Source organism: Giraffa tippelskirchi, chromosome 14 (assembly GCF_054371585.1).
Source record: "Giraffa tippelskirchi isolate mGirTip1 chromosome 14, T2T-mGirTip1v1.2.pri, whole genome shotgun sequence".
Taxonomy (NCBI): Eukaryota; Metazoa; Chordata; class Mammalia; order Artiodactyla; family Giraffidae; genus Giraffa; species Giraffa tippelskirchi.
This window is the reverse complement of record NC_137288.1, coordinates 9,690,066-9,713,458: the sequence shown is the minus strand read 5'-3', so window position 1 is coordinate 9,713,458 and position 23,393 is coordinate 9,690,066. Positions and strand designations below refer to the sequence as shown.

The 23,393-nt window shown below is 55.0% G+C and overlaps 3 protein-coding genes and 1 long non-coding RNA gene across 4 annotated transcripts in view; 3 read left to right on the top strand and 1 right to left on the bottom strand.

Moving 5' to 3' along the window:
* The window catches only part of LOC145534150 (uncharacterized), a 694,441-nt gene that overhangs the window by 356,308 nt on the left and 314,740 nt on the right, over nt 1-23,393 (bottom strand). The window contains exons 43-45 of the long non-coding RNA XR_014074276.1: nt 20,456-20,567; nt 12,812-12,923; nt 5,169-5,280 (exon numbers count right to left, since the gene is read on the bottom strand). This is a non-coding gene — a long non-coding RNA (uncharacterized LOC145534150). The remainder of the gene's footprint in view (nt 1-5,168; nt 5,281-12,811; nt 12,924-20,455; nt 20,568-23,393) is intronic.
* On the top strand, nt 1,342-3,136 carry LOC145534142 (uncharacterized). Its single transcript, XM_081561516.1, has 3 exons — nt 1,342-1,518; nt 1,918-2,231; nt 2,484-3,136. The coding sequence occupies exons 2-3, from the start codon at nt 1,931-1,933 to the stop codon at nt 3,110-3,112; spliced, it is 930 nt and encodes a 309-aa protein (XP_081417642.1). The 5' UTR covers nt 1,342-1,518; nt 1,918-1,930; the 3' UTR covers nt 3,113-3,136.
* LOC145533966 (uncharacterized) lies at nt 6,824-10,779 on the top strand. The gene is made up of 3 exons (XM_081561320.1): nt 6,824-9,161; nt 9,561-9,873; nt 10,127-10,779. Exons 1-3 carry the CDS (start codon nt 8,925-8,927, stop codon nt 10,753-10,755), a joined length of 1,179 nt encoding a protein of 392 aa, XP_081417446.1. The 5' UTR covers nt 6,824-8,924; the 3' UTR covers nt 10,756-10,779.
* LOC145534080 (uncharacterized) lies at nt 16,630-18,425 on the top strand. Its single transcript, XM_081561449.1, has 3 exons — nt 16,630-16,805; nt 17,205-17,517; nt 17,771-18,425. Exons 1-3 carry the CDS (start codon nt 16,671-16,673, stop codon nt 18,397-18,399), a joined length of 1,077 nt encoding a protein of 358 aa, XP_081417575.1. The 5' UTR covers nt 16,630-16,670; the 3' UTR covers nt 18,400-18,425.

Genomic DNA, 23,393 nt, shown 5'->3' with positions numbered 1-23,393 from the left:
ACTGATGTCATGAGATAGCTAGAAAGAAGCGTAGGTCAAAGGCTCCTTAACATCAGAGTCTCCTTGCCATTTGCTGGGCGGAGGTCGAAATGGGTCTCTTCAAGTAAGGCAAAGAGGTACGCGAAGTACACCCATGGGTTTCCATCCAATGGAACCTCTTCACAACAGAGAAGCTAAGCATTCACAAATGCAAAAGATAGGAAACAGAACATGAGAGACTCCTTGCAAGTGGTGTATCTGAGAAGGGGTTCATATGGAAAGAGACGAAGAATGCACAGCACTCAGATTCCAAGAAACAACACCACCACCACCCTTGACCCTTCCCCCATGACCAACTCCGACCTAAAGCCTTTCTCTCCCTCTAACCTATCCCTAAAACATAACCCTCATCTAATCATATACATGTGCATCCCTAGCATCCATCCATCCACACACGAGAGAGAAAGAGGAAGACACAGACGGAACTGAGAAAGGAAAAGAGAGGGACACAGCCAGAGAGAGACACGGAACCAAAGAGAGGAAAGGAGTCGACGGTCCAGACTTTTCCTCAATCTGCCTCGAAGGTAGAAGCAATGACAGCGCCCTTCCACCCCAGAAGGGGGAAAAGGACGGAAGGTTTGGAGAGGAAAAGACAAGAACGCAGGGAGCCACTAGAAGCTCAGCCACCCGCAGAAGCCGAGCTGGGACACTTGAACAGAATCTCAATGGAAACAGAGGAGCAGAAAGTTGGCTACTCTTTTCTATAAGAGAGGGAGACCTTCGAGTCTTCCTTTCGGTCCTCCAACTTGGATGCGGGGTCTCAAAACAGTCAGGAGGGGGAGTGCCTTTTCCTGGGTACCACGGCACATCCAGGCCTCGTTCTGCCCCATTCTGTGCTGTGTCAGCCCTGGATGGAATCTTTCTTTCTGAAGTCTCAGCGCACAAGCTCCACGTGATATCGGCCCCAGGTGGAAAGGCATGGAGCTGCTCGTAGGCCGACAGACCTAGGAAGCAGATGGGAGAATGACCACCACTCTGCAGATGGAGAGACTGGGGCAACCCTGAGGGGCATATGCTTGTCCAGGGCCACACCACTTATGAGAAGAAGGAGCCTGGTCTGAGAGCAGTGGGGTCCTCGGAGCTCAGGCCCTGGCTGAACCCAGGCCTCCCCAGGGCTGTGGGCTGGGCTGTGTGGGTGTCACTGTGCCTGCACATGGCCTAAGGGGGGTGGTCGAGCAGTCAGAAACCCAGAGATTCCCTTGGGAAGTTTTGGGGAAGGGACCTCAGCACGAACCCCAGGAGATGATGTCACCTGCCGGCAACAGAACCCAACAGAACCCGCAGCCCGGGTATCCAGGCCTCCAGAGCGGAGAGGAGCCCCCAGCCAGTTCACTGGCTGCCAGGATGTTCGGCTGTTTGCCCTTGCCCAGAGGCCGGGGCCTCAGGAGTGCTCACAGGCAGTGTGCGCGGGCACCCTGTCGACGTTGGCTCAGGACACCGCCGAGAGGCCTCTGGCCCTTTGCCCGGAGAAACAGAAAGGTAACACGGGGAGCCCCAGGACGGACCAGGCCGCCTCTCCCATGCCACCCGGAAACACCGGGTCCTTTGCCTGTGTGTGTGGATGCGGGTTTCTTGGGGTGTGTCTCCCTCAAGGAAGCCCAGGCGGATGTGGGGTCAGAAGCCTGCGGACAAGTTGTGTCCACACCCCAGGGGAGAGCAGGCTGGGCGGGATGGGGAGAGTGCGGGCAGCGGCGGCCGCCCAGGCGGACCTCACACCCTCAGGTGGGTCTCTTTCCTCCCGGGTGGGGATCTGAGCAGACACACGTCTCTGACCCTTCTGGGAAGAGAAGTTCGAGCAGGCAGAAGCAGCGGCTCCACTGCCCAGGCCCAGCTCGGAAAACTCCTAGCATGGCTGGCTGACGGTCACTGTCGTTGCAGAGCTTCCCACGTGATGAGGCCGAGGACGGGGACACCCCATCCACCTCCCGGAGGGAGGGGTCGGAGCACCACCCCCCCCGCCCGTGAGGCCCAGTGCAGGCTCCAGGTGAGCGTGCCCACGGAGGCATCAGCCCCACCGGGGGAGAAGCGGAGGCGGGGAAGGCCTGCTGCCGAGACACCGCCCAGGATACACCCGGCGGCCCAGTCTGAGGCTTCCACGGAGCTCAGCACACCCGGCTCCGACCCAGAGTCCCGAGAACCCCGGCCTCTGAGGCAGCAGGAGGACCTGGAGCCCAGCACGCCAGAGCACAGAGGTGAGGACGCTGGGGCTGGTGCACGGGAGTGTGTGGGGAGGGGGTGCTGAGCTACACAGGGACGAGTCCCCGAAAGCTGCTGCTGGGCCTGCAGCAAGCGCTGGCCTCACACCCCCCGCCCCCCATCTTGCACACTTCAGTCCCAAAAGACATCCGACGCTGGGTATTCTTTGGGAATCTCTTGGAAGCTTTCTGTCCCGGGAGACGCACATGCCAAGGCTGGCCTGTGGGCAAACTTTGCTTCTCCCCCAGCTCTAGCACTGGCCTCCAACTGGAACCAGGCTCCGCTTCCCAGACCTGTCCCTACAGAGGTGCTGGCTCCAGGTGCAGGACCCAGGGATCCACCGAGGGCAGATGGAGAACCGAGACTTGCCCTCGCAGAGACACCAGGCCAGCTGGGTACTGGCCAGCACACCGGGCAGATCGGATCTCCATGCCTGCAGGACCCCCAGCCCCAGGCACTGATGTCCCACCCCCTCAGCCAGAACCTCCACCTCCACGTGCACCTCTACCTGCTCGGGCTCTGGCAGGAGAACCCGAGGCAGAGGAGGAGTCACCGCCTCGGCAGGGAGAGCCTGCCCTGGCTCCCGCGCAACACCCAGACGCCCACGATGACTCACCCACCCCTGCAGGGAGAACGAGCCCCCGCTCTGGACAGACACCCAGAGCCCTTCCCGGAAACACCACGTCCAGGGGAGCGGTCGGCTCTGCAGCCTCCATCCCCGTCTGCTCACCGTGGACGCTGGCAACTCGGTCTGCCCCCAGGGGACATGGAGTTCCTTTCCCCTGAACTGCTTTGCATTTGGTTTGTTTCCACCTTTCTGGTGATGTTTTATTTTTTGTATGGTTTCCTGTACTTTTGTTGGTTAAGTTGGGATTAGTAAACTTTTTCATCATTGTTGCAATTTGGGAACACTGTTGTGTAACTCTGGTGATACTGTGTTACCATCACCACTTTGTAGTTTCAGACCCGTTTGATCTTTATGCCCCACCCCCCAACAAAGCCTGGATTCAAGGCAAGCACGCCCTGTTCATCCCTTCCCCCGATCCTGAACACAATTTCATCCTTTCTTTGTGCATTCCTTCCTATATTCTTGGTGTCCCCAATCAATGACTCTCAGTGAAATGACTGACGGAGTGTTTTTTGGACTCTCCAACTACTGTAAGACTCCATTGGAGAGTTCTCATTTGTACGTCATTTGAACTAGCCTTTGATATCTGAAAGGACGGTGTACGTCCTTTCAAGATACCATGTGCCAAACGAAGCCCTTTTGGCAACTGCCATCATTATCTCCAGGCAGGCATTGCTGTGTCAAGGGTGACATCTCAGCCAGAAGGCAGAGGCTGAGCTCGTCTTGTTGCACCAGCTCCCAAAAGAAGCCAAGAAAGGGAGCTGGAACAACAAACCACCCCAACACCCAGGAAAGCGTTCTTCATGACAGAAGGCTAGAAAATGACCCAACATCCTTGTGGCCCAGAACCCCTCTAGAAAATCACTGTTCCATAAAAAAGAGAAACACATGGGAAGTTCCAAGGAGAGGCAATGCCCATGGCCCGTGTACTTGAGAGACGGCCTGACCGCTCCGGGGAAGACACGCACCGACGGAACCCCTTGGGAAACAGCAGTGATAGTCCTCACCGTCGTAAGGGTTTCCTCTGGGGACAACCTGCCTGGGGCACCACACGAGGGAGCAGACCGGCTTCTCTTCCTCTGCCCCCACACCATTCACTCATGAAGGCAGCTCAGGTGTTCTCATGCCCTGCCTGCCTGCCTGCCTGGCTCATCCGTGAGCTGTGACCACCTACAGGGCAGGACTCCACCTTCTCCTCTCTGTGTACCGTGAATCTGCACAGAGTGGGCTTGCAGAACCTTAGGAGACTTGAGCCATTCCCACTCGAGCCAGAACCCTCCCCAGGAAGGAAAACAGCTGTGGAGTCGTTTTGGCCCCAGCACTGGTTCGAAAGCCTGGCGCCTCCTACAGCCTCTACGGTGTGAAGAGGGAGGTCCCTTCTGACAGAGCTTTCCGGGTCTCAGATCTAAGCTGTTGTTTCACTGTCAGCTGTGTCTCTTCCGTTGCAGCCAGGTGGGCCACGCTGCTCCAAAGGAGCTCACAAGCTGAGTTTCAAGGGAGGTATAGAGAGGACAGGGATGGCTACAACGTACTGCAAACTGAGTGAGGGTCCCCACAATCCTCAGCAAAGGTCTGTGGTGTGCAAGTGGGGAGTAGAGGGCCCCCAAGTTCCAAAGGAAGGGAGGTAGTCGGGAGCTAAAGCCCTTGGCCGCTGTGGTAGTAGCTGCAGATGGCAGCTCGTCCACAGTGCACTTCGAACGAGGTCATATGAGCGGGACTCTGGAAATGGCTCCGAAATCGGGAGAAAGGGGTCAGGGTATGTGGGAATCCGGCGGGGGTGGGGGGTGGATGAAGGAAGGTGTCCCTCCTCTCTCCAGTGCAATTTGGTTTGGTGAGTCTCAAAGCTACCAGATGGCACTTCCCAAGTCAGGCCCCCGCAGGAATCAGGGTGGGCTGCGTGCCTCGGCCCCTGCCACAGGGACAAGCCACACCAGTGGCCTCCCTGAGCTCCAATGGCCGGATCTGGGGGTTCTGTCTGGGTGCACACCTCCTTGCTGTGGCCAAGTTCCCCCCTTCTCTGAGCACCAGCTTCATCCTCTCGAATGAGGACATCGATTGCTACCTTGGCACGTTACTCTCTTCATCCTGTGAAGACTCATTAGGCTTATCCTACAATTACTAGCTGGCCCGAAGAGATATCTCCTGAATCCAGATTAAGCTGGAGTCTCCCAGGCTCACCTGGCATGTCTTCCCTGAAGTCTGCCAAAACCCACACCCTTGCATTTCCAGGGACTCCCCTTAGCCAGCTGGGCAGAAAACCCAGCATGCTTCAAACAAGCTGACAGACAAGCGGGAGAGGACTCACGGGCAGACGGCTTCCCTCAGGTCTCGGGTGGAGCTCTGGGACCACAGCAGCAACGGGCCATCCCAGGCCCTGGGCTCAGCAGCGCCCTCATTCTCAGGCCGGCGGCTCTGCCCTGAGGGGAGCAGGAAGGTCACCAACTGCCGCAGGCGGGCCTCACGCCCCTCCCACTGCTGGAGCCTGACCTCCCCCGGCCCCACCCCTTCCCCTACCCCAGCAGGACGACAGCTCGTCTTCCCCTGGCTTCCAACGGGAGGCCCGGCCCTGGGCCCCGATTGGGCACTGCCCCAGCCCGGAGCCAATCACAGTGGCCAGGGAGGTGGAACGCACCGATTGGCCAGGGCCAGGTCATGTGACCATACTCCCCAGGAAACTCAAATATTACCAAGGTTCCCTAAGAAACCAATGAACAGAATTATCCAGTAAAGGCAAACCGTGCTTTTTAATGAGGCCAATGTCACAGAAAAAAAAAAAATGCTTCACAATGAACTGCTCAAGGAAGCTACTAAATAAACTTTCAGAAAAGTTTAGTAGTTTTTTTTTTTTTTTAATAGGGTGACGGAGAGCTATACCTTTCCCGTCTATGTGAATTTAGGTTTAAACTAGATTTCCCTTGGCTATTATATAAGACAAAAAAACCCACATCCCCCCCTTTCACTCCCCCCCACCCCCAAAAAGTGTTTTAATCTATAGAATTTTTGTGTCCTCAGTTGTGTCTGATTCGCGGCAACTCACGAACTCTACACAGCCAGGCTCTTCCGTCCATGGAATTCAGGGCAATTTTTTCTGTCCCAGTAAATGCCCACCCTGGGTGATCCAAAGGCAAGGGCTCAGAGGCTCCTGAGAGACTAACTCCTTTCAGCTGAGCACAGAGCTGGCTCCTCACTGGGATGCCTGTGGCCTGGGGCTCCCTGAGGGGAGAGCAGCACTCGCCCCACCGTGTGGTCACTGCTGGAAGTGCAGGCTGCTCCTCACTCCCCCTTGACAGTGTCCCTGAGGGCAGAACAGTGTGAATCGAATCAAGGTGGAAATGCAAACTCCAATGCAACCAAACTCCCCACAAGGTCTCTAAAACCACTCAGGAACAGGGAATTGGAAACTGCAGGGGATGACAGGAATGGAGATGGAGACTTGACACCTTACACCGAGTTCACTTCCAGTTATCCCTAGACAAACTTTCCATGAAAACTTGTCACAAATCTCGAAGAACAATGAGCAGAAACCGGACACGTGCTTTGAGTCTTCACACACAAAACTAAAAGCCAGTCCACAAAAAAAAAAAAAACCCAGAGAATACAGTGGACTTTGCAAAATCAAAGATATCTACTGTGGGAAAGACCTCACGACAAAAGCAAAAGACAGGTCATACATCGCGAGACGAATGAGTGGAAACACAAAGCTTATCAAGGATGTGTCTCCAAACAGACAAAGAACACCAACACAACAAGCCTGTGAAAACTAGGGAAAGGTCTGAAGGGACACCAGACTGAGGAAGACACACACAGAGGATCCCGGATGATGTCCAGCACTGAGGGCCTGAAGAAACAACAGTCTAGTTGCACCCCCTCAGGCCTGTGTGACCGTGGATGAGGCCTCTGTTTCCCGGTGGCTCTGAGAGATGGACAGGGAGGAAGGGGAAGAGAAGTCACTTGCATTTCTAATACTCACAGCAAAGTCTTCCAACGAGAAGGGAATTATCACCCCCACTGACAATGCCATTCACTGAAGTGATACCCAGCAGTCCATCTAACCCAGAAGGGAAGGATGGACCTGTTCTCACAAAACGGCGAGAGATGGAAGAAGGAAGATCAAGCCCACACCAATCACTGGAAAGAGAAGCTGTGCTCAGGGCTTGAAAGAATTCCTATTGGGAAAATGATGTCACAGCCCCACAAGGCAATCCACAGCTTCGATGCTATTCCTCCCAAAATGCCAATGCATTTTCGCACCGAACAAAGAATTGCAAAAGGGGTACGGAGACAGAAAAGAGCCTAAACTGTCAATACAATCCGACGAAAAAGCCCCGATACGGACATCCAAGGTTGTGTGAAAGGAAATTAGACGACCAAACTAGGATCCTCAGGAGAGTATCGGAGAAGGCAATGGCGACCCACTCCAGTACTCTTGCCTGGAAAACGTCCTGGACGGAGGAGCCTGGTAGGCTGCAGGCCATGGGGTCACGCAGAGTCAGACACGACTGAAGTGACTTAGCCGCAGCAGCAGCAGCAGGACAGTATGCTATTGGGAATACAACAACACACACAGATCCAGATCGATGGAATAAAGTGGAGGGTCCAGAAACAAACCCCAGCATCCATGGTCAACTCATCTCTGACACAGAAGGGGAGAATATCCAAATGGGAACAAGAAAGCCTCTTCAATCAATGTCCATGGGAAAACCAGACAGCTACATCTGAAGAACGCTATTGGTTTTGATCTCATACCACCTCAATATAGGGGGAAAACCTCACCCTAAAGACTGATGTCATGAGATAGCTAGAAAGAAGCGTAGGTCAAAGGCTCCTTAACATCAGAGTCTCCTTGCCATTTGCTGGGCGGAGGTCGAAATGGGTCTCTTCAAGTAAGGCAAAGAGGTACACGAAGTACACCCATGGGTTTCCATCCAATGGAACCTCTTCACAACAGAGAAGCTAAGCATTCACAAATGCAAAAGATAGGAAACAGAACATGAGAGACTCCTTGCAAGTGGTGTATCTGAGAAGGGGTTCATATGGAAAGAGACGAAGAATGCACAGCACTCAGATTCCAAGAAACAACACCACCACCACCCTTGACCCTTCCCCCATGACCAACTCCGACCTAAAGCCTTTCTCTCCCTCTAACCTATCCCTAAAACATAACCCTCATCTAATCATATACATGTGCATCCCTAGCATCCATCCATCCACACACGAGAGAGAAAGAGGAAGACACAGACGGAACTGAGAAAGGAAAAGAGAGGGACACAGCCAGAGAGAGACACGGAACCAAAGAGAGGAAAGGAGTCGACGGTCCAGACTTTTCCTCAATCTGCCTCGAAGGTAGAAGCAATGACAGCGCCCTTCCACCCCAGAAGGGGGAAAAGGACGGAAGGTTTGGAGAGGAAAAGACAAGAACGCAGGGAGCCACTAGAAGCTCAGCCACCCGCAGAAGCCGAGCTGGGACACTTGAACAGAATCTCAATGGAAACAGAGGAGCAGAAAGTTGGCTACTCTTTTCTATAAGAGAGGGAGACCTTCGAGTCTTCCTTTCGGTCCTCCAACTTGGATGCGGGGTCTCAAAACAGTCAGGAGGGGGAGTGCCTTTTCCTGGGTACCACGGCGCATCCAGGCCTCGTTCTGCCCCATTCTGTGCTGTGTCAGCCCTGGATGGAATCTTTCTTTCTGAAGTCTCAGCGCACAAGCTCCACGTGATATCGGCCCCAGGTGGAAAGGCATGGAGCTGCTCGTAGGCCGACAGACCTAGGAAGCAGATGGGAGAATGACCACCACTCTGCAGATGGAGAGACTGGGGCAACCCTGAGGGGCATATGCTTGTCCAGGGCCACACCACTTATGAGAAGAAGGAGCCTGGTCTGAGAGCAGTGGGGTCCTCGGAGCTCAGGCCCTGGCTGAACCCAGGCCTCCCCAGGGCTGTGGGCTGGGCTGTGTGGGTGTCACTGTGCCTGCACATGGCCTAAGGGGGGTGGTCGAGCAGTCAGAAACCCAGAGATTCCCTTGGGAAGTTTTGGGGAAGGGACCTCAGCACGAACCCCAGGAGATGATGTCACCTGCCGGCAACAGAACCCAACAGAACCCGCAGCCCGGGTATCCAGGCCTCCAGAGCGGAGAGGAGCCCCCAGCCAGTTCACTGGCTGCCAGGATGTTCTGCTGTTTGCCCCTGCCCAGAGGCCGGGGCCTCAGGAGTGCTCACAGGCAGTGTGCGCGGGCACCCTGTCGACGTTGGCTCAGGACACCCCCGAGAGGCCTCTGGCCCTTTGCCCGGAGAAACAGAAAGGTAACACGGGGAGCCCCAGGACGGACCAGGCCGCCTCTCCCATGCCACCCGGAAACAGCGGGTCCTTTGCCTGTGTGTGTGGATGCGGGTTTCTTGGGGTGTGTCTCCCTCAAGGAAGCCCAGGCGGATGTGGGGTCAGAAGCCTGCGGACAAGTTGTGTCCACACCCCAGGGGAGAGCAGGCTGGGCGGGATGGGGAGAGTGCGGGCAGCGGCGGCCGCCCAGGCGGACCTCACACCCTCAGGTGGGTCTCTTTCCTCCCGGGTGGGGATCTGAGCAGACACACGTCTCTGACCCTTCTGGGAAGAGAAGTTCGAGCAGGCAGAAGCAGCGGCTCCACTGCCCAGGCCCAGCTCGGAAAACTCCTAGCATGGCTGGCTGACGGTCACTGTCGTTGCAGAGCTTCCCACGTGATGAGGCCGAGGACGGGGACACCCCATCCACCTCCCGGAGGGAGGGGTCGGAGCACCACCCCCCCGCCCGTGAGGCCCAGTGCAGGCTCCAGGTGAGCGTGCCCACGGAGGCATCAGCCCCACCGGGGGAGAAGCGGAGGCGGGGAAGGCCTGCTGCCGAGACACCGCCCAGGATACACCCGGCGGCCCAGTCTGAGGCTGCCACGGAGCTCAGCACACCCGGCTCCGACCCAGAGTCCCGAGAACCCCGGCCTCTGAGGCAGCAGGAGGACCTGGAGCCCAGCACGCCAGAGCACAGAGGTGAGGACGCTGGGGCTGGTGCACGGGAGTGTGTGGGGAGGGGGTGCTGAGCTACACAGGGACGAGTCCCCGAAAGCTGCTGCTGGGCCTGCAGCAAGCGCTGGCCTCACACCCCCCCGCCCCCCATCTTGCACACTTCAGTCCCAAAAGACATCCGACGCTGGGTATTCTTTGGGAATCTCTTGGAAGCTTTCTGTCCCGGGAGACGCACATGCCAAGGCTGGCCTGTGGGCAAACTTTGCTTCTCCCCCAGCTCTAGCACTGGCCTCCAACTGGAACCAGGCTCCGCTTCCCAGACCTGTCCCTACAGAGGTGCTGGCTCCAGGTGCAGGACCCAGGGATCCACCGAGGGCAGATGGAGAACCGAGACTTGCCCTCGCAGAGACACCAGGCCAGCTGGGTACTGGCCAGCACACCGGGCAGATCGGATCTCCATGCCTGCAGGACCCCCAGCCCCAGGCACTGATGTCCCACCCCCTCAGCCAGAACCTCCACCTCCACGTGCACCTCTACCTGCTCGGGCTCTGGCAGGAGAACCCGAGGCAGAGGAGGAGTCACCGCCTCGGCAGGGAGAGCCTGCCCTGGCTCCCGCGCAACACCCAGACGCCCACGATGACTCACCCACCCCTGCAGGGAGAACGAGCCCCCGCTCTGGACAGACACCCAGAGCCCTTGCCGGAAACACCACGTCCAGGGGAGCGGTCGGCTCTGCAGCCTCCATCCCCGTCTGCTCACCGTGGACGCTGGCAACTCGGTCTGCCCCCAGGGGACATGGAGTTCCTTTCCCCTGAACTGCTTTGCATTTGGTTTGTTTCCACCTTTCTGGTGATGTTTTATTTTTTGTATGGTTTCCTGTACTTTTGTTGGTTAAGTTGGGATTAGTAAACTTTTTCATCATTGTTGCAATTTGGGAACACTGTTGTGTAACTCTGGTGATACTGTGTTACCATCACCACTTTGTAGTTTCAGACCCGTTTGATCTTTATGCCCCACCCCCCAACAAAGCCTGGATTCAAGGCAAGCACGCCCTGTTCATCCCTTCCCCCGATCCTGAACACAATTTCATCCTTTCTTTGTGCATTCCTTCCTATATTCTTGGTGTCCCCAATCAATGACTCTCAGTGAAATGACTGACGGAGTGTTTTTTGGACTCTCCAACTACTGTAAGACTCCATTGGAGAGTTCTCATTTGTACGTCATTTGAACTAGCCTTTGATATCTGAAAGGACGGTGTACGTCCTTTCAAGATACCATGTGCCAAACGAAGCCCTTTTGGCAACTGCCATCATTATCTCCAGGCAGGCATTGCTGTGTCAAGGGTGACATCTCAGCCAGAAGGCAGAGGCTGAGCTCGTCTTGTTGCACCAGCTCCCAAAAGAAGCCAAGAAAGGGAGCTGGAACAACAAACCACCCCAACACCCAGGAAAGCGTTCTTCATGACAGAAGGCTAGAAAATGACCCAACATCCTTGTGGCCCAGAACCCCTCTAGAAAATCACTGTTCCATAAAAAAGAGAAACACATGGGAAGTTCCAAGGAGAGGCAATGCCCATGGCCCGTGTACTTGAGAGACGGCCTGACCGCTCCGGGGAAGACACGCACCGACGGAACCCCTTGGGAAACAGCAGTGATAGTCCTCACCGTCGTAAGGGTTTCCTCTGGGGACAACCTGCCCGGGGCACCACACGAGGGAGCAGACCGGCTTCTCTTCCTCTGCCCCCACACCATTCACTCATGAAGGCAGCTCAGGTGTTCTCATGCCCTGCCTGCCTGCCTGCCTGGCTCATCCGTGAGCTGTGACCACCTACAGGGCAGGACTCCACCTTCTCCTCTCTGTGTACCGTGAATCTGCACACAGTGGGCTTGCAGAACCTTAGGAGACTTGAGCCATTCCCACTCGAGCCAGAACCCTCCCCAGGAAGGAAAACAGCTGTGGAGTCGTTTTGGCCCCAGCACTGGTTCGAAAGCCTGGCGCCTCCTACAGCCTCTACGGTGTGAAGAGGGAGGTCCCTTCTGACAGAGCTTTCCGGGTCTCAGATCTAAGCTGTTGTTTCACTGTCAGCTGTGTCTCTTCCGTTGCAGCCAGGTGGGCCACGCTGCTCCAAAGGAGCTCACAAGCTGAGTTTCAAGGGAGGTATAGAGAGGACAGGGATGGCTACAACGTACTGCAAACTGAGTGAGGGTCCCCACAATCCTCAGCAAAGGTCTGTGGTGTGCAAGTGGGGAGTAGAGGGCCCCCAAGTTCCAAAGGAAGGGAGGTAGTCGGGAGCTAAAGCCCTTGGCCGCTGTGGTAGTAGCTGCAGATGGCAGCTCGTCCACAGTGCACTTCGAATGAGGTCATATGAGCGGGACTCTGGAAATGGCTCCGAAATCGGGAGAAAGGGGTCAGGGTATGTGGGAATCCGGCGGGGGTGGGGGGTGGATGAAGGAAGGTGTCCCTCCTCTCTCCAGTGCAATTTGGTTTGGTGAGTCTCAAAGCTACCAGATGGCACTTCCCAAGTCAGGCCCCCGCAGGAATCAGGGTGGGCTGCGTGCCTCGGCCCCTGCCACAGGGACAAGCCACACCAGTGGCCTCCCTGAGCTCCAATGGCCGGATCTGGGGGTTCTGTCTGGGTGCACACCTCCTTGCTGTGGCCAAGTTCCCCCCTTCTCTGAGCACCAGCTTCATCCTCTCGAATGAGGACATCGATTGCTACCTTGGCACGTTACTCTCTTCATCCTGTGAAGACTCATTAGGCTTATCCTACAATTACTAGCTGGCCCGAAGAGATATCTCCTGAATCCAGATTAAGCTGGAGTCTCCCAGGCTCATCTGGCATGTCTTCCCTGAAGTCTGCCAAAACCCACACCCTTGCATTTCCAGGGACTCCCCTTAGCCAGCTGGGCAGAAAACCCAGCATGGTTCAAACAAGCTGACAGACAAGCGGGAGAGGACTCACGGGCAGACGGCTTCCCTCAGGTCTCGGGTGGAGCTCTGGGACCACAGCAGCAACGGGCCATCCCAGGCCCTGGGCTCAGCAGCGCCCTCATTCTCAGGCCGGCGGCTCTGCCCTGAGGGGAGCAGGAAGGTCACCAACTGCCGCAGGCGGGCCTCACGCCCCTCCCACTGCTGGAGCCTGACCTCCCCCGGCCCCACCCCTTCCCCTACCCCAGCAGGACGACAGCTCGTCTTCCCCTGGCTTCCAACGGGAGGCCCGGCCCTGGGCCCCGATTGGGCACTGCCCCAGCCCGGAGCCAATCACAGTGGCCAGGGAGGTGGAACGCACCGATTGGCCAGGGCCAGGTCATGTGACCATACTCCCCAGGAAACTCAAGTATTACCAAGGTTCCCTAAGAAACCAATGAACAGAATTATCCAGTAAAGGCAAACCGTGCTTTTTAATGAGGCCAATGTCACAGAAAAAAAAAAAAATGCTTCACAATGAACTGCTCAAGGAAGCTACTAAATAAACTTTCAGAAAAGTTTAGTAGTTTTTTTTTTTTTTAATAGGGTGACGGAGAGCTATACCTTTCCCGTCTATGTGAATTTAGGTTTAAACTAGATTTCCCTTGGCTATTATATAAGACAAAAAAACCCACATCCCCCCCTTTCACTCCCCCCCACCCCCAAAAAGTGTTTTAATCTATAGAATTTTTGTGTCCTCAGTTGTGTCTGATTCGCGGCAACTCACGAACTCTACACAGCCAGGCTCTTCCGTCCATGGAATTCAGGGCAATTTTTTCTGTCCCAGTAAATGCCCACCCTGGGTGATCCAAAGGCAAGGGCTCAGAGGCTCCTGAGAGACTAACTCCTTTCAGCTGAGCACAGAGCTGGCTCCTCACTGGGATGCCTGTGGCCTGGGGCTCCCTGAGGGGAGAGCAGCACTCGCCCCACCGTGTGGTCACTGCTGGAAGTGCAGGCTGCTCCTCACTCCCCCTTGACAGTGTCCCTGAGGGCAGAACAGTGTGAATCGAATCAAGGTGGAAATGCAAACTCCAATGCAACCAAACTCCCCACAAGGTCTCTAAAACCACTCAGGAACAGGGAATTGGAAACTGCAGGGGATGACAGGAATGGAGATGGAGACTTGACACCTTACACCGAGTTCACTTCCAGTTATCCCTAGACAAACTTTCCATGAAAACTTGTCACAAATCTCGAAGAACAATGAGCAGAAACCGGACACGTGCTTTGAGTCTTCACACACAAAACTAAAAGCCAGTCCACAAAAAAAAAAAAAAACCCAGAGAATACAGTGGACTTTGCAAAATCAAAGATATCTACTGTGGGAAATACCTCACGACAAAAGCAAAAGACAGGTCATACATCGCGAGACGAATGAGTGGAAACACAAAGCTTATCAAGGATGTGTCTCCAAACAGACAAAGAACACCAACACAACAAGCCTGTGAAAACTAGGGAAAGGTCTGAAGGGACACCAGACTGAGGAAGACACACACAGAGGATCCCGGATGATGTCCAGCACTGAGGGCCTGAAGAAACAACAGTCTAGTTGCACCCCCTCAGGCCTGTGTGACCGTGGATGAGGCCTCTGTTTCCCGGTGGCTCTGAGAGATGGACAGGGAGGAAGGGGAAGAGAAGTCACTTGCATTTCTAATACTTACAGCAAAGTCTTCCAACGAGAAGGGAATTATCACCCCCACTGACAATGCCATTCACTGAAGTGATACCCACCAGTCCATCTAACCCAGAAGGGAAGGATGGACCTGTTCTCACAAAACGGCGAGAGATGGAAGAAGGAAGATCAAGCCCACACCAATCACTGGAAAGAGAAGCTGTGCTCAGGGCTTGAAAGAATTCCTATTGGGAAAATGATGTCACAGCCCCACAAGGCAATCCACAGCTTCGATGCTATTCCTCCCAAAATGCCAATGCATTTTCGCACCGAACAAAGAATTGCAAAAGGGGTACGGAGACAGAAAAGAGCCTAAACTGTCAATACAATCCGACGAAAAAGCCCCGATACGGACATCCAAGGTTGTGTGAAAGGAAATTAGACGACCAAACTAGGATCCTCAGGAGAGTATCGGAGAAGGCAATGGCGACCCACTCCAGTACTCTTGCCTGGAAAACGTCCTGGACGGAGGAGCCTGGTAGGCTGCAGGCCATGGGGTCACGCAGAGTCAGACACGACTGAAGTGACTTAGCCGCAGCAGCAGCAGCAGGACAGTATGCTATTGGGAATACAACAACACACACAGATCCAGATCGATGGAATAAAGTGGAGGGTCCAGAAACAAACCCCAGCATCCATGGTCAACTCATCTCTGACACAGAAGGGGAGAATATCCAAATGGGAACAAGAAAGCCTCTTCAATCAATGTCCATGGGAAAACCAGACAGCTACATCTGAAGAACGCTATTGGTTTTGATCTCATACCACCTCAATATAGGGGGAAAACCTCACCCTAAAGACTGATGTCATGAGATAGCTAGAAAGAAGCGTAGGTCAAAGGCTCCTTAACATCAGAGTCTCCTTGCCATTTGCTGGGCGGAGGTCGAAATGGGTCTCTTCAAGTAAGGCAAAGAGGTACACGAAGTACACCCATGGGTTTCCATCCAATGGAACCTCTTCACAACAGAGAAGCTAACCATTCACAAATGCAAAAGATAGGAAACAGAACATGAGAGACTCCTTGCAAGTGGTGTATCTGAGAAGGGGTTCATATGGAAAGAGACGAAGAATGCACAGCACTCAGATTCCAAGAAACAACACCACCACCACCCTTGACCCTTCCCCCATGACCAACTCCGACCTAAAGCCTTTCTCTCCCTCTAACCTATCCCTAAAACATAACCCTCATCTAATCATATACATGTGCATCCCTAGCATCCATCCATCCACACACGAGAGAGAAAGAGGAAGACACAGACGGAACTGAGAAAGGAAAAGAGAGGGACACAGCCAGAGAGAGACACGGAACCAAAGAGAGGAAAGGAGTCGATGGTCCAGACTTTTCCTCAATCTGCCTCGAAGGTAGAAGCAATGACAGCGCCCTTCCACCCCAGAAGGGGGAAAAGGACGGAAGGTTTGGAGAGGAAAAGACAAGAACGCAGGGAGCCATTAGAAGCTCAGCCACCCGCAGAAGCCGAGCTGGGACACTTGAACAGAATCTCAATGGAAACAGAGGAGCAGAAAGTTGGCTACTCTTTTCTATAAGAGAGGGAGACCTTCGAGTCTTCCTTTCGGTCCTCCAACTTGGATGCGGGGTCTCAAAACAGTCAGGAGGGGGAGTGCCTTTTCCTGGGTACCACGGCACATCCAGGCCTCGTTCTGCCCCATTCTGTGCTGTGTCAGCCCTGGATGGAATCTTTCTTTCTGAAGTCTCAGCGCACAAGCTCCACGTGATATCGGCCCCAGGTGGAAAGGCATGGAGCTGCTCGTAGGCCGACAGACCTAGGAAGCAGATGGGAGAATGACCACCACTCTGCAGATGGAGAGACTGGGGCAACCCTGAGGGGCATATGCTTGTCCAGGGCCACACCACTTATGAGAAGAAGGAGCCTGGTCTGAGAGCAGTGGGGTCCTCGGAGCTCAGGCCCTGGCTGAACCCAGGCCTCCCCAGGGCTGTGGGCTGGGCTGTGTGGGTGTCACTGTGCCTGCACATGGCCTAAGGGGGGTGGTCGAGCAGTCAGAAACCCAGAGATTCCCTTGGGAAGTTTTGGGGAAGGGACCTCAGCACGAACCCCAGGAGATGATGTCACCTGCCGGCAACAGAACCCAACAGAACCCGCAGCCCGGGTATCCAGGCCTCCAGAGCGGAGAGGAGCCCCCAGCCAGTTCACTGGCTGCCAGGATGTTCTGCTGTTTGCCCCTGCCCAGAGGCCGGGGCCTCAGGAGTGCTCACAGGCAGTGTGCGCGGGCACCCTGTCGACGTTGGCTCAGGACACCCCCGAGAGGCCTCTGGCCCTTTGCCCGGAGAAACAGAAAGGTAACACGGGGAGCCCCAGGACGGACCAGGCCGCCTCTCCCATGCCACCCGGAAACAGCGGGTCCTTTGCCTGTGTGTGTGGATGCGGGTTTCTTGGGGTGTGTCTCCCTCAAGGAAGCCCAGGCGGATGTGGGGTCAGAAGCCTGCGGACAAGTTGTGTCCACACCCCAGGGGAGAGCAGGCTGGGCGGGATGGGGAGAGTGCGGGCAGCGGCGGCCGCCCAGGCGGACCTCACACCCTCAGGTGGGTCTCTTTCCTCCCGGGTGGGGATCTGAGCAGACACACGTCTCTGACCCTTCTGGGAAGAGAAGTTCGAGCAGGCAGAAGCAGCGGCTCCACTGCCCAGGCCCAGCTCGGAAAACTCCTAGCATGGCTGGCTGACGGTCACTGTCGTTGCAGAGCTTCCCACGTGATGAGGCCGAGGACGGGGACACCCCATCCACCTCCCGGAGGGAGGGGTCGGAGCACCACCCCCCCGCCCGTGAGGCCCAGTGCAGGCTCCAGGTGAGCGTGCCCACGGAGGCATCAGCCCCACCGGGGGAGAAGCGGAGGCGGGGAAGGCCTGCTGCCGAGACACCGCCCAGGATACACCCGGCGGCCCAGTCTGAGGCTGCCACGGAGCTCAGCACACCCGGCTCCGACCCAGAGTCCCGAGAACCCCGGCCTCTGAGGCAGCAGGAGGACCTGGAGCCCAGCACGCCAGAGCACAGAGGTGAGGACGCTGGGGCTGGTGCACGGGAGTGTGTGGGGAGGGGGTGCTGAGCTACACAGGGACGAGTCCCCGAAAGCTGCTGCTGGGCCTGCAGCAAGCGCTGGCCTCACACCCCCCCGCCCCCCATCTTGCACACTTCAGTCCCAAAAGACATCCGACGCTGGGTATTCTTTGGGAATCTCTTGGAAGCTTTCTGTCCCGGGAGACGCACATGCCAAGGCTGGCCTGTGGGCAAACTTTGCTTCTCCCCCAGCTCTAGCACTGGCCTCCAACTGGAACCAGGCTCCGCTTCCCAGACCTGTCCCTACAGAGGTGCTGGCTCCAGGTGCAGGACCCAGGGATCCACCGAGGGCAGATGGAGAACCGAGACTTGCCCTCGCAGAGACACCAGGCCAGCTGGGTACTGGCCAGCACACCGGGCAGATCGGATCTCCATGCCTGCAGGACCCCCAGCCCCAGGCACTGATGTCCCACCCCCTCAGCCAGAACCTCCACCTCCACGTGCACCTCTACCTGCTCGGGCTCTGGCAGGAGAACCCGAGGCAGAGGAGGAGTCACCGCCTCGGCAGGGAGAGCCTGCCCTGGCTCCCGCGCAACACCCAGACGCCCACGATGACTCACCCACCCCTGCAGGGAGAACGAGCCCCCGCTCTGGACAGACACCCAGAGCCCTTGCCGGAAACACCACGTCCAGGGGAGCGGTCGGCTCTGCAGCCTCCATCCCCGTCTGCTCACCGTGGACGCTGGCAACTCGGTCTGCCCCCAGGGGACATGGAGTTCCTTTCCCCTGAACTGCTTTGCATTTGGTTTGTTTCCACCTTTCTGGTGATGTTTTATTTTTTGTATGGTTTCCTGTACTTTTGTTGGTTAAGTTGGGATTAGTAAACTTTTTCATCATTGTTGCAATTTGGGAACACTGTTGTGTAACTCTGGTGATACTGTGTTACCATCACCACTTTGTAGTTTCAGACCCGTTTGATCTTTATGCCCCACCCCCCAACAAAGCCTGGATTCAAGGCAAGCACGCCCTGTTCATCCCTTCCCCCGATCCTGAACACAATTTCATCCTTTCTTTGTGCATTCCTTCCTATATTCTTGGTGTCCCCAATCAATGACTCTCAGTGAAATGACTGACGGAGTGTTTTTTGGACTCTCCAACTACTGTAAGACTCCATTGGAGAGTTCTCATTTGTACGTCATTTGAACTAGCCTTTGATATCTGAAAGGACGGTGTACGTCCTTTCAAGATACCATGTGCCAAACGAAGCCCTTTTGGCAACTGCCATCATTATCTCCAGGCAGGCATTGCTGTGTCAAGGGTGACATCTCAGCCAGAAGGCAGAGGCTGAGCTCGTCTTGTTGCACCAGCTCCCAAAAGAAGCCAAGAAAGGGAGCTGGAACAACAAACCACCCCAACACCCAGGAAAGCGTTCTTCATGACAGAAGGCTAGAAAATGACCCAACATCCTTGTGGCCCAGAACCCCTCTAGAAAATCACTGTTCCATAAAAAAGAGAAACACATGGGAAGTTCCAAGGAGAGGCAATGCCCATGGCCCGTGTACTTGAGAGACGGCCTGACCGCTCCGGGGAAGACACGCACCGACGGAACCCCTTGGGAAACAGCAGTGATAGTCCTCACCGTCGTAAGGGTTTCCTCTGGGGACAACCTGCCCGGGGCACCACACGAGGGAGCAGACCGGCTTCTCTTCCTCTGCCCCCACACCATTCACTCATGAAGGCAGCTCAGGTGTTCTCATGCCCTGCCTGCCTGCCTGCCTGGCTCATCCGTGAGCTGTGACCACCTACAGGGCAGGACTCCACCTTCTCCTCTCTGTGTACCGTGAATCTGCACACAGTGGGCTTGCAGAACCTTAGGAGACTTGAGCCATTCCCACTCGAGCCAGAACCCTCCCCAGGAAGGAAAACAGCTGTGGAGTCGTTTTGGCCCCAGCACTGGTTCGAAAGCCTGGCGCCTCCTACAGCCTCTACGGTGTGAAGAGGGAGGTCCCTTCTGACAGAGCTTTCCGGGTCTCAGATCTAAGCTGTTGTTTCACTGTCAGCTGTGTCTCTTCCGTTGCAGCCAGGTGGGCCACGCTGCTCCAAAGGAGCTCACAAGCTGAGTTTCAAGGGAGGTATAGAGAGGACAGGGATGGCTACAACGTACTGCAAACTGAGTGAGGGTCCCCACAATCCTCAGCAAAGGTCTGTGGTGTGCAAGTGGGGAGTAGAGGGCCCCCAAGTTCCAAAGGAAGGGAGGTAGTCGGGAGCTAAAGCCCTTGGCCGCTGTGGTAGTAGCTGCAGATGGCAGCTCGTCCACAGTGCACTTCGAATGAGGTCATATGAGCGGGACTCTGGAAATGGCTCCGAAATCGGGAGAAAGGGGTCAGGGTATGTGGGAATCCGGCGGGGGTGGGGGGTGGATGAAGGAAGGTGTCCCTCCTCTCTCCAGTGCAATTTGGTTTGGTGAGTCTCAAAGCTACCAGATGGCACTTCCCAAGTCAGGCCCCCGCAGGAATCAGGGTGGGCTGCGTGCCTCGGCCCCTGCCACAGGGACAAGCCACACCAGTGGCCTCCCTGAGCTCCAATGGCCGGATCTGGGGGTTCTGTCTGGGTGCACACCTCCTTGCTGTGGCCAAGTTCCCCCCTTCTCTGAGCACCAGCTTCATCCTCTCGAATGAGGACATCGATTGCTACCTTGGCACGTTACTCTCTTCATCCTGTGAAGACTCATTAGGCTTATCCTACAATTACTAGCTGGCCCGAAGAGATATCTCCTGAATCCAGATTAAGCTGGAGTCTCCCAGGCTCATCTGGCATGTCTTCCCTGAAGTCTGCCAAAACCCACACCCTTGCATTTCCAGGGACTCCCCTTAGCCAGCTGGGCAGAAAACCCAGCATGGTTCAAACAAGCTGACAGACAAGCGGGAGAGGACTCACGGGCAGACGGCTTCCCTCAGGTCTCGGGTGGAGCTCTGGGACCACAGCAGCAACGGGCCATCCCAGGCCCTGGGCTCAGCAGCGCCCTCATTCTCAGGCCGGCGGCTCTGCCCTGAGGGGAGCAGGAAGGTCACCAACTGCCGCAGGCGGGCCTCACGCCCCTCCCACTGCTGGAGCCTGACCTCCCCCGGCCCCACCCCTTCCCCTACCCCAGCAGGACGACAGCTCGTCTTCCCCTGGCTTCCAACGGGAGGCCCGGCCCTGGGCCCCGATTGGGCACTGCCCCAGCCCGGAGCCAATCACAGTGGCCAGGGAGGTGGAACGCACCGATTGGCCAGGGCCAGGTCATGTGACCATACTCCCCAGGAAACTCAAGTATTACCAAGGTTCCCTAAGAAACCAATGAACAGAATTATCCAGTAAAGGCAAACCGTGCTTTTTAATGAGGCCAATGTCACAGAAAAAAAAAAAAAATGCTTCACAATGAACTGCTCAAGGAAGCTACTAAATAAACTTTCAGAAAAGTTTAGTAGTTTTTTTTTTTTTTAATAGGGTGACGGAGAGCTATACCTTTCCCGTCTATGTGAATTTAGGTTTAAACTAGATTTCCCTTGGCTATTATATAAGACAAAAAAACCCACATCCCCCCCTTTCACTCCCCCCCACCCCCAAAAAGTGTTTTAATCTATAGAATTTTTGTGTCCTCAGTTGTGTCTGATTCGCGGCAACTCACGAACTCTACACAGCCAGGCTCTTCCGTCCATGGAATTCAGGGCAATTTTTTCTGTCCCAGTAAATGCCCACCCTGGGTGATCCAAAGGCAAGGGCTCAGAGGCTCCTGAGAGACTAACTCCTTTCAGCTGAGCACAGAGCTGGCTCCTCACTGGGATGCCTGTGGCCTGGGGCTCCCTGAGGGGAGAGCAGCACTCGCCCCACCGTGTGGTCACTGCTGGAAGTGCAGGCTGCTCCTCACTCCCCCTTGACAGTGTCCCTGAGGGCAGAACAGTGTGAATCGAATCAAGGTGGAAATGCAAACTCCAATGCAACCAAACTCCCCACAAGGTCTCTAAAACCACTCAGGAACAGGGAATTGGAAACTGCAGGGGATGACAGGAATGGAGATGGAGACTTGACACCTTACACCGAGTTCACTTCCAGTTATCCCTAGACAAACTTTCCATGAAAACTTGTCACAAATCTCGAAGAACAATGAGCAGAAACCGGACACGTGCTTTGAGTCTTCACACACAAAACTAAAAGCCAGTCCACAAAAAAAAAAAAAACCCAGAGAATACAGTGGACTTTGCAAAATCAAAGATATCTACTGTGGGAAAGACCTCACGACAAAAGCAAAAGACAGGTCATACATCGCGAGACGAATGAGTGGAAACACAAAGCTTATCAAGGATGTGTCTCCAAACAGACAAAGAACACCAACACAACAAGCCTGTGAAAACTAGGGAAAGGTCTGAAGGGACACCAGACTGAGGAAGACACACACAGAGGATCCCGGATGATGTCCAGCACTGAGGGCCTGAAGAAACAACAGTCTAGTTGCACCCCCTCAGGCCTGTGTGACCGTGGATGAGGCCTCTGTTTCCCGGTGGCTCTGAGAGATGGACAGGGAGGAAGGGGAAGAGAAGTCACTTGCATTTCTAATACTCACAGCAAAGTCTTCCAACGAGAAGGGAATTATCACCCCCACTGACAATGCCATTCACTGAAGTGATACCCACCAGTCCATCTAACCCAGAAGGGAAGGATGGACCTGTTCTCACAAAACGGCGAGAGATGGAAGAAGGAAGATCAAGCCCACACCAATCACTGGAAAGAGAAGCTGTGCTCAGGGCTTGAAAGAATTCCTATTGGGAAAATGATGTCACAGCCCCACAAGGCAATCCACAGCTTCGATGCTATTCCTCCCAAAATGCCAATGCATTTTCGCACCGAACAAAGAATTGCAAAAGGGGTACGGAGACAGAAAAGAGCCTAAACTGTCAATACAATCCGACGAAAAAGCCCCGATACGGACATCCAAGGTTGTGTGAAAGGAAATTAGACGACCAAACTAGGATCCTCAGGAGAGTATCGGAGAAGGCAATGGCGACCCACTCCAGTACTCTTGCCTGGAAAATGTCCTGGACGGAGGAGCCTGGTAGGCTGCAGGCCATGGGGTCACGCAGAGTCAGACACGACTGAAGTGACTTAGCCGCAGCAGCAGCAGCAGGACAGTATGCTATTGGGAATACAACAACACACACAGATCCAGATCGATGGAATAAAGTGGAGGGTCCAGAAACAAACCCCAGCATCCATGGTCAACTCATCTCTGACACAGAAGGGGAGAATATCCAAATGGGAACAAGAAAGCCTCTTCAATCAATGTCCATGGGAAAACCAGACAGCTACATCTGAAGAACGCTATTGGTTTTGATCTCATACCACCTCAATATAGGGGGAAAACCTCACCCTAAAGACTGATGTCATGAGATAGCTAGAAAGAAGCGTAGGTCAAAGGCTCCTTAACATCAGAGTCTCCTTGCCATTTGCTGGGCGGAGGTCGAAATGGGTCTCTTCAAGTAAGGCAAAGAGGTACACGAAGTACACCCATGGGTTTCCATCCAATGGAACCTCTTCACAACAGAGAAGCTAAGCATTCACAAATGCAAAAGATAGGAAACAGAACATGAGAGACTCCTTGCAAGTGGTGTATCTGAGAAGGGGTTCATATGGAAAGAGACGAAGAATGCACAGCACTCAGATTCCAAGAAACAACACCACCACCACCCTTGACCCTTCCCCCATGACCAACTCCGACCTAAAGCCTTTCTCTCCCTCTAACCTATCCCTAAAACATAACCCTCATCTAATCATATACATGTGCATCCCTAGCATCCATCCATCCACACACGAGAGAGAAAGAGGAAGACACAGACGG

What these genes read in the sequence shown, in the direction of transcription:
- LOC145534142 (XM_081561516.1), top strand. Translation starts at nt 1,931, where the DNA reads ATGAGGCCGAGGACGGGGACACCCCATCCACCTCCCGGAGGGAGGGGT. An exon ending in CAGCACGCCAGAGCACAGAG is followed by an intron (nt 2,232 to 2,483) that starts GTGAGGACGCTG and finishes CTTCTCCCCCAG; the next exon opens with CTCTAGCACTGGCCTCCAAC.
- LOC145533966 (XM_081561320.1), top strand. Translation starts at nt 8,925, where the DNA reads ATGATGTCACCTGCCGGCAACAGAACCCAACAGAACCCGCAGCCCGGG. An exon ending in TTGCCCGGAGAAACAGAAAG is followed by an intron (nt 9,162 to 9,560) that starts GTAACACGGGGA and finishes CTGTCGTTGCAG; the next exon opens with AGCTTCCCACGTGATGAGGC. An exon ending in CAGCACGCCAGAGCACAGAG is followed by an intron (nt 9,874 to 10,126) that starts GTGAGGACGCTG and finishes CTTCTCCCCCAG; the next exon opens with CTCTAGCACTGGCCTCCAAC.
- LOC145534080 (XM_081561449.1), top strand. Translation starts at nt 16,671, where the DNA reads ATGTTCTGCTGTTTGCCCCTGCCCAGAGGCCGGGGCCTCAGGAGTGCT. An exon ending in TTGCCCGGAGAAACAGAAAG is followed by an intron (nt 16,806 to 17,204) that starts GTAACACGGGGA and finishes CTGTCGTTGCAG; the next exon opens with AGCTTCCCACGTGATGAGGC. An exon ending in CAGCACGCCAGAGCACAGAG is followed by an intron (nt 17,518 to 17,770) that starts GTGAGGACGCTG and finishes CTTCTCCCCCAG; the next exon opens with CTCTAGCACTGGCCTCCAAC.